Raw genomic sequence first — 10049 nt, forward strand, 5'->3', positions numbered from 1 at the left:
AACCTGTCTAACATCCTAATGTAACCATCCTATCACTTGATGGCCAATAGTCCACCAATACGTCATGAAGATTAACCATTGTTTACTTGACTGACCACGCTGGATATTCATTCAGACGTTCTGGTGGGTAGTTCTCACTAAGTAGGAATCAATGCTGTATATAGGTAGGCAATGTGCTGAACAGGCAAACATAGATAACTATTTTGGTCAATTTCAAACAAAATAATTATTGAATCACAAAGCATAAAAGAAAATGCATACAGCATTTCTTACCTCTCTTTCAGTGTTGGGGTTTGCACAACCACAATTTGAACAGCCTCAAATTCCTTCGAAATCAGACCGTCTCCACCAGTATCTCCTTGAAAAGACATGTTTGTGTGATGTTACTTTACCAAATGTTATGCATACATGCATTTTTTGGGGTGTACCTGGGCTGAAAATGCTGTTGACCACCTAGCTAGCTAGCTAGTTATCTACAAATGAAACACTATCATGTCAACAATCTGCATATCTTGCTTTTGCTAGCTAATGTTAGTTAGTTGAAATAAAGGCATTGGGGGGGGGGGGTTGTGCAGTGTGGGTTTATGATGCCATTGTTAGATTCCTTTGAGTACAAAACAGACCGAAGATGTTAGCTAGCTAGCTAAGTAGCCTTGTTAGCTAGCTTGAACATTGAACACACTAAGGTTAGCAGCTAACGTATCTAGCAGGCTAAACACGCAACCTAACACTTACTGACTGGTAAGTCAGTGGAGGCTGCTGAGGGGAGGACTGCTCATAATAATGGCTGGAACGGTGCGAATGAAATGGCGTATTTGATACCATTCCACCTATTCCGCTCTAGCCATTACCACGAGCCGGTCCCCCCAAATTAGGGTGCCACCAACCTCCTGTGTTACCAGTCCATGAGAACGGTGAACATTTCAGCGTCACTGTTCAACCTTTCAAAATGTATTCAAATCAAATCAAATTGTATTGGTCACATACACATATTTAGCAGATCTTATTGCGGGTGTAGCGAAATGCTTGTCTTCCTAGCTCCAACAGTGCAGTAGTATCTAACGGTGCAGTAGTATCTAAAAACGATTCACAACAATACACACAAATCTACAAGTAAAAGAATGGAATTAAAAAATATATAAATATTAGAATGAGCATTGTCACAGTGGCATTGACTAAAATACAGTAAAATAGAATACAGTATATACATGTGAGATGAGTAAAGCAGTATGTAAACATTATTTAAACATTATTAAAGTGGCTTGTGTTCCCTTATTAAAATTGCCAGTGATTCCAAGTCTATGTATATAGGGCAGCACCCTCTAAGGTGCAATGTTGCGTAACCGGGTGGAAGCCGGCAAGTGATGGCTATCTAACAGTCTGATGGCCTTAAGATAAGTTGTTTTTCCAGTCTCTCGGTCCCAGCTTTGATGCACCTGTACTGACCTCGCCTGCTGGATGTTAGAGGGGTGAACAGGCCATGGCTCGGGTGGTTAATGTCCTTGATGATCTTTTTGGCCTTCCTGTGACATCGTGTGCTGTAGGTGTCCTGGAGGGCAGGTAGTTTGCCCCCGGTGATGCGTTGGGTAGACCTCACCGCCATCTGGAGAGCCCTGTGGTTGTAGGCGGTGCAGTTGCCGTACCAAGCGGCGATACAGCCCGACAGGATGCCCTCAATTGGACAGGATGCTCTCATCTGTAAAAGTTTGTTTTAGAGGCCAAGCCAAATTTCCTCAGCCTCCTGAGGTTGAAGAGGCACTGTTGTGCCTTCTTCACCACACTGTCTGTGTGGGTGGACCATTTCAGATCGTCAGTGATGTGTACGCCGAGGAATCACCTTCTCCACTGCAGTTCCGTCGATGTGGATAGGGGCATGCTCCCTCTGCTGTTTCCTGAAGTCCACGATCAACTCCTTTGTTTTGTTGACGATGAGTGGGAGGTTATTTTCCTGGCACCACTCTCCCAGGGCCCTCACCTCCCTGCTGGCTGTCTCGTCATTGTTGGTAATCAGGCCTCCTACTGTTGTTTCGTCTGCAAACTTGATGATTGAGTTGGAGGTGTGCGTGGCCACGCAGTCATGGGTGAACAGGGAGTGCTGAGGATCAGTGAAGTGGAGGTGTTGTTTCCTACCTTCACCACCTGGGGGCAGCCCGTCAGGAAGTCCAGGACCCAGTTGCACAAGGTGGGGTTCAGACCCTAGGGCCCCAAGCTTAATGATGAGCTTAGAGGGTACTATGGTGTTGAATGCTGAGCTACAGTCAATGAAYAGCATTATGAACAGGTTGTTCAGATGGGATAGGGTAGTTCCAATGTTTTTCCGGTTTATGGATTGGTCTTGAGCAGTCTTTTTCTTGCGTCTTTTTATTTTTTGGGGTCGAGTTGATTCAGATCCAGGAACATAGAATTATGTTTGTTTGCTTCATCTACTGTGTTTGTTTCTGGCAGTGGTAACGTTAGGTTGTAAATGACTTCCTCTCCAGCTCTGGGGCAGCAGGGCCATTCAAGTAGCGCAAAGACACACCTAACCTAGAAGGCCAGCCCAAGGCGGCTCAGGGCTCGACACCCTTGTTTCGTTCAAAGTGAAAACACTACACAAGAAGTGAGGCAGCATAGGGTCGCCCACAACCTGTGGATTTCTGATTTAAAGCACAGGCATGTTAGGAGAAACCTATCTCCAAAAATCCCCCCCATGCAGAGACAGTCAGAGAGATCATTACTCTCAGATTTATCGGGTTTTCATTCCACGGCGGATCAATCACTTGTCATGTACACTTAATGCAACAGCATGTCTGAAATATGTCCAGCACGCTCGTGGCTTAGGAGAGCAAAGCAGAGCAGGGATCTTGATTTGGATGGTGACATAAACTAATATCATTGAGTGTATCAGTTTGATGTGATTTTCTTCCCTGGGGTCATGGGGTGGGAGATAACTCAGAGGCTGCTGGGATTGGAAACATGCAGACTGGGAGATCACTGTATGGAAGCAGGTAGGGTAGAGGGAACATGGGGCTGAATATTGGACAGTAGGATACATTTTTACTATGACAGCCTATAGCTCCAGTTTATTATGAGGCCATGATATGGAGAATAATTTCATCAGGACTAAAGAAGTAAATCTACAGGGAGGTGTCAGGGATATGACAGGTTGACATGCCCTGTCCACGCTCCGCTAGGGCCCACGATGATCAAATCACCAGACGACAGACATAGAGTCACAGCTGAGAGGGACTCACCTTGCACTGCATCCAATATTGTGGTGACACCTGGCATTGGGATGTAAAATTGAGTTGAATATTGACCTAGATAAAATGTGACAACAATACAAGCCATTACGTCTTGTTGGAGGGGAAAAGCAGTTGCATGTGTCTGATTTGAGGCATGGCAGATATGTCAAAGTCACATCCTTCCAGATGAGGCAATGGGTCTAAAGGCTAAGTTGTCTTTAAGAGAAAATATTAACTCTCAAACCACCATGTTGTTCTGTTAGTGGAACTAGAATATAAACACTCTGTGAGTGTGGCTACTCTAGTAGTCTGTTTTTATATCAGTGTGCACTATTGTCACAAAGCTGCTTCCCCACTTGTTCTATTTTGGTCACCATCTGMAAAGGCAGGAAACAAATGTCACTTAACAGTAATACTTCTGTGAACTAARCTATTGACTATACCAAGTCAAAATATTCTCAGAGTGCTTTGTTCTATCCTAGTATAGCTGGCAGTAGTAYCAGGAATTTWGGTAATATTATATGATKTKYAATATAGCGTTTATTGAATGTTGTCTAAAGTAKAGAAAAAAGAGGCAGAGGCTTTTGGMACTAAGGATTATAGATCCAGCTTGATATTACATTACTTTAAATCACAATGAGGGAGCCATGTTATTGGCGATGGACTAGTTAAGTGTTCCCCAGATGGTGGATCGGGACCCAGGCTGGGTCGCAGCTACAATATATTCTCCTGGGTCGCAGCTATATCCTCCTGGGTCGCAGCTAAAGCCTGGGTTCTGGCTACATGTATTGTTTTGTTTATCAGATGGTCCACAAAGCTCTTTAGATAGATCCGAGCTAAACAAAGTCTGGAAACCACGGTAGCAGTGAGGGCCAATGAATGGGAGTTGAGAGGATACTCAGTGGTTAACAATAAAAGTCTAATTGATTCTAATTTACTCGACAATGCATGACTGGAAGAAGCCGATTCACTGTATTCACAAAAGCATTTTATTATTCCTATTTAAGTGTACTCAAAATGCTCATGAATTACCAGATTAGTTGAAAGGTAATGGATTTTTGGGGATTAGAATGACAGTATTTTATCTTCATGGCTTAGCTAAACCCATAATCACAGGTGAATGGGAAATGAACTGTGATCATAATGATCGGATGAAATAGTTGGCGGTCTTTGCATTAGCGAAGGTCAAATTGTCAATTACACTGTGTGGGGTTAAACTAATCCTTAATACTGAACACATGCATAATGTATGGGAAAGAAAAGGACATTTATACTGATTAGACTTGAAAGGGGTTATTATAAAGGAATTCCAATAGGATTTAATGTAAGGTATGTCTTTTTCATGTTAACCCATTGTTGAGTACCTACAAATTATAAAGTTTCCTTACTCAAGTCTAAAATGTGATAGGTATTAAACATTGGGCTGGTCAGCTGATGTTTCWTTGATGAAAAGCAAGAGAAGAGGTAAAGTTACCAGCAGAGAGCCACGAGGCACCAGCATGCCTATCCAAGGCTTGGAGCATATTGATCAAACTGTGCCCAGGATGAGACAGGTGTAAGTCTTAGCAGCAGTTTCATGCTCTGAATACGAAATGACCCATTACGTCAACAGTGACGAGCACAACAACCCACCCCACCCCCCCCCCCCCCCCCCCCCACAACCAGATGTACYTACTGTACCACTATGGTCTTAAGATATTGAGCAGGGCTGGGAATTGGGCATGAGGAGAGTGCAGTCAAATGTCTAAGCAGAGGCTCCTGAACAGATTTGATGATAGTAACACTGTAAGTAAATAAATGTGTCATCTCAGCTGACTTTCAACCAATCACCTTTAGGACAAAGGAATAGCTGAAAAGGTGTAAAACTAAAATWATTTCATTTCTCAGGCCAGTCCAGASAAAACAAAACACATCTGKCAGGTGTTAWTACAATAACAAATGTAACCCCTTSACCCTTGTTATTTAGTCAAATGTGTTACAGTAGAGACAGTTCTCCCACAGACTACATAAGAGAAGTGGGACAGAGACAGAAATAATTAGCTTCTCTGGTTTGATAAGGAAACAGCAGAGGACAACTGATATTCTAAGGGAACTGCTTTTACCAACTCACCCACTAGAGGGGGATAAGCAATTCCTCATTATAAACCCATCTGGTCTGAAAGCCAAGGTGAAGATCTTGAAGGATTCTGTTAGGACTGTCTGCCATTAAACAGAGATAGAATATCAACTGTCACATAGTTAGATCTGGTATCTGTTTTACTCTGTCATCTCCCTCTCCCTAACACTTTTAGCTGGATGACAGTTTTAAAAAGGCATGGCATAATCTTTGCAGTCACACCAGGGATTTGCTCAGTAGTAACGGTGCATGGGGAAACGGTCTGAGCCCTTCTAAGTGCCAGACTGGAACAGTGGCAGAAGCTTTGATCTAATCTGGTCTGTGTGCCCTCGCGCCAGCCAGCGGTGACTTGGGCAGAGTCAAGTGAGAGAGAGAGGTCGCTAAACTGAACACATCCCCACTGATAGGAGGCTGGGAGCTGGAGCTGTGAAAACTCCAGCAGACAACTAACACATATCAAATCCAGGCGCTGAAAATTGGGGACTTGCAGATTCACAGAGTGGATTACATCTCTAGACAGCAAAGAATTTGACATGGCAGTGCATTCCAAAATCCAACCCCAGATTACAGAGGTCATAGCGTAGAAGACAAATTATCTCTTGTCTGTGTAGATTGTGGAAAATCTCCTCCAGGCACATCTACCAATGCCTGCATGTCTCACAGTAATGACTGTTTGCATACTTAGAGTATCATAGATATATTGTAATAGAGTATGCTTATGTTCATGCTCACTAGTTTCACAGGGGGATTTTGTTTGTTTCTACTGACTCAACATGACACAAAAATCATAAAACTAGCTTTGCGTGACTGCATCATGACGTAAACAGCAACCTGTCTCTTTTCCATGGTCCCAAACTACAGTATTTACCACTCATCTGTTGCAACCAGGCTTAAGAACCAAATAAACTGTGATCTGAAAAAAAATCAACATATAACACAGTGTAAATGACGTACACAGACCTGCATTTTCTATTACAATATCCCTGACTAAATAAATATCCACAGTGAGTTTTGATCCCTAACATTGGAATAAAGCCTCAAGCCATTGTACRAGTTTGGGGGTGGATTTAGCTCCATGTAGCACAGTAATAAAAGCCTCTTTCCTGTGTTTTGGAGACTTTGGATTGTGACCAAGCTACAGAACGACTGCAATGTGCAACAACTTTGAACAGGTTTCATGACTATATTGCCCAGCATTATTGCAAATCACAGTGGTGTGAGTTCCACTTTTTGTTGTCAGCAAGGTCAAATTGGGCTAGATGGTCAAATCAATGTTTACACTGTGCTGTAATTACCTCCCGATAGCTGTGTCTCTGTTTGGAATACACCTTGGTAATAGGGGGCATATCGACAAACATAAGTCATCTGATTAAGTCGATGATGACTCATTGGCTGTTGTGTTTAATTCCACATCCCCATTTTACCACGGTAATCCCCCATGTAGGTGACCTTCAGACATCCACCTCAGCTSTTTCACTGCCTTGATTAAACATGTGGAAGGTCAAGCTCTTTTAATGAGATCCTCCTCAAAGACATTAACCCTAACGTGTTCAATCATACAATGGCCGGATAAGACATGGATAATGTCATTGAAGGAAAGCAATGCATTCCTGCTGTGTTCTTAACAGTTTAAGGGATTATCAATCAGCCTGCAGGATCAATGACAGAAATATTGGTATGTCAATCAGCACAACAAATCCATCCTGTTTTTGATATGGTCAATATCTAGCAACTTTCATAATGCCTTTCCATTCTCARCAGCCGTACCATCATTGGTATTCTAGGCTGCTCCGCTACTAATGACGATCTATAATGGTCCTTTCTCAGCCATGTGTTGCTGATAAGGTCCCTGACCAGCAGTGTGATGCAGAAATCCCTACAGTCCTCTGGGAGGCAGGTTTTCAGAGTGGAGACTATATTATCACGTAGTCCAACAAATTACCCCATGGGAACGTCACCACCACTTTACTGGTACACTCCATCTACGCTAACACAAGCCCCTCGTCCCATTCCCTCTGTCAGGCAGGGGTTGAGGAATGGGGGACTGCAGTGGGTCCCCAGCTGTCCAACATGTCTTGATAGGGARTCACAATCATGCCGTGGGCCATGACACCCGCCAAGGAATACTGAGGATTACATTGTAATCACCCCACTGTGATTCAAACTCATGCTAAATCAGGTCCCCTTGACAGGATACCACACACACACGCAMACGCACGCACGCACACACTCACACACACCACACAGAGTCAGGCCCGCAGGCTGCAGTGTGACAGATAAGTCATAGAGGATGACTCTGWCTGACAGAGGGACACAGTATCTGACCAGACATTAAATGGATTGGTGAATGTAATGCTGTAGGATCTAACTCCATTCAATTCCATTGTGAAATACATCATTTTTTTCTACTTTGCCCTACAACTATAAATATCTGGAAGATCAAAACAAGCTAAAGAGTTTCTGGTCGATTTGATCATTTATTCATTACCTGGAACATGAATGTAGGGTTTATGATTTCAAACTAAAAGTGAATCCCTTAACAAACTTTGTTACTGTCACTGTGACACTGTACTTTGGGAAAATTGCATTGAAGTCTATTAGCTATGCAGTATTTTTAAACACTGATCTTATCAATTCATTTCAAAGGCTCATCTAAGGGAAAACTGTCATCCAAGTTAAGTTACATTAGGTTTTTTCCGTGAACAATGCCTTAGAAATACAGCATGTAGCTGCCGTTAAAAAAAGCCTCCATGGCCAACACCAGGTCTCCACCTATTCACAGCACATAATACCCATGCATTCAGATGTTTTGCAGATTAAGTTGGAATAGCTCTGCAGCATTATTTCATAGGGGGAAAAAACGTCACGAGAGATAAATGGTAAATCCTTGTTCTCCATTTGTTGCATCTAACAGTAGGCACCATCTGCTGTATTTGACTGCAGAGTACAACAGTAGTGGGTCCGCAGCTGCCATCCGCAGGCACAGCAACCTGCTCACTGCCTTGTGTTGCACGCCAAACACTCACACAAAAAATAGTACCCTGGGTCTCTCATCATCCACCTGACCCAACCCACCACTCATGGCCGCTTACATRGAGACACACCTGCACATGAAGCACATGACYCACAGATGAAGCTAAAATGTCTCTAAACTACAGGCAGTTGGTTTGGTTGGCTTGCCTGGAGGGATTACTAAGCATTATCACATTGCACAAATGACACTAAACGGTCCCATGTATCTAATACAAATGTCTTTACTCATCTCTCTTCTCTCCTCCTCTCATCCCCACCCTCGTCCCCTCTCTCAGGCAGTAGGTGACTGAGATGGGCGTTCGTCTAGGCCGCTTGAGCGACTCCCCGTGGTGGTGGCCGCTGCTGCTGCTGTTGCTGCTCTGCACTGCCCCCTGGTGCCAAGGTCGGCCTTTCGCAACGCCCTTGCCAGCAGTCAACGTGGCGGTGGTGTTCAGTGGCTCGGCCTACCAGCAGGAGATCAAGGGGCGTCTCAGCAGGGAGAACTTCATGGACCTGCCCTTGGAGGTGAATCCCATCACAGTGCTGGTAAACAACACCAACCCTCGGGCCCTGCTCACACGCATCTGTGACACACTGGCGGCCAACCGCGTACATGGTGTGGTGTTTGAGGACAACATCGGCTCGGAAGCCGTGGCACAGATCCTGGACTTCATTGCCCTGCAGACGGCCGTGCCCATCGTGGGCATCAGCGGGGGCTCCGCCATGGTCCTGCCACACAAGGTCAGTGATTGGGCTGGGGGTTGGATTGGGCTGGGGGACACTTGGCTGCTAGGGTCTAGCCTGCCTGAGGAACATGCTTAAGTTCATCTTCTTTTCATTTTTGAAATAACCTTGAAGGCCACATTATTTGTTTCCCCAAACGGCTGTAGAGAGTAGCAGCTTAACTGATGTGTCGTTTATGACTACACAGTCACTTTACATCAGAGGTTTTAAACCCTTTTTATTCTAGTGACTGTGAAATAAAGAACTGGTAAAGACCCCTGGCACAACTCACAGTACAAATAATAAAACCAAAACAACAATCTCAACAACACAGGTCCCCCAAGGTGAGTAAAGCACTCAGATCTTGAAAGCGCTCCACCACACACACACAGGCCAACCGTCATTAGTCTGGTGATTATCAGAGTCATAATGAACATTAGCAGACACACATTGCCATTTCCAGGTGACTTACAGCACATGATTATAAACTCACTGAATGTTAATGCTGCCCATACAGACACTGTGGGTTTTTTGTATCTGGTGGTCCTAGGCCAGAAAGACTGAAACAACAAGATACGGTGTTAAACCAGGTAGCAGAGGGATGTCCAAATACTGCATMTAATACACTCATTAAAATATGAAGGTCAAAATCAAAACCTGTTAGCCTCTACCACTTCATCCTTGTTCTATTTCTAAACTTCTGGTCCCACCAGACACAAAGATGTTAAACTAGAGAAATCTATTTGTATTYGCTGGKAACAAATKTACAGTTTACAGTTGGACCCCTCATGTCAATAGAGTTATGCAATGATTTGAAAKGTTGTATTACCCGGCATCATGCMCTGGAGTTTGSCACCAGTAAATTGTCAGAGGGATGTTTGTGATACAGATTAGACTGCCGTTAAATTGCTTTTAGAGTAAAGCCTCATAGGTTTAGGAGCAATGATCCCTCTCCCAGAGCGTTACACAAAGGG

The 10049-nt window shown here is 43.9% G+C and overlaps 1 protein-coding gene across 1 annotated transcript in view; it reads left to right on the plus strand.

Moving 5' to 3' along the window:
• Positions 1-10049, plus strand: part of LOC112069504 (glutamate receptor ionotropic, NMDA 2C-like) — an 87107-nt gene that overhangs the window by 29253 nt on the left and 47805 nt on the right. The window contains 1 exon segment of the mRNA XM_024136847.2: positions 8649-9093. Coding sequence (XP_023992615.1) covers positions 8665-9093 — 429 coding nt within the window. The 5' untranslated portion in view covers positions 8649-8664.

This window comes from Salvelinus sp. IW2-2015, unplaced genomic scaffold (genome assembly GCF_002910315.2).
Source record: "Salvelinus sp. IW2-2015 unplaced genomic scaffold, ASM291031v2 Un_scaffold1031, whole genome shotgun sequence".
Taxonomy (NCBI): Eukaryota; Metazoa; Chordata; class Actinopteri; order Salmoniformes; family Salmonidae; genus Salvelinus; species Salvelinus sp. IW2-2015.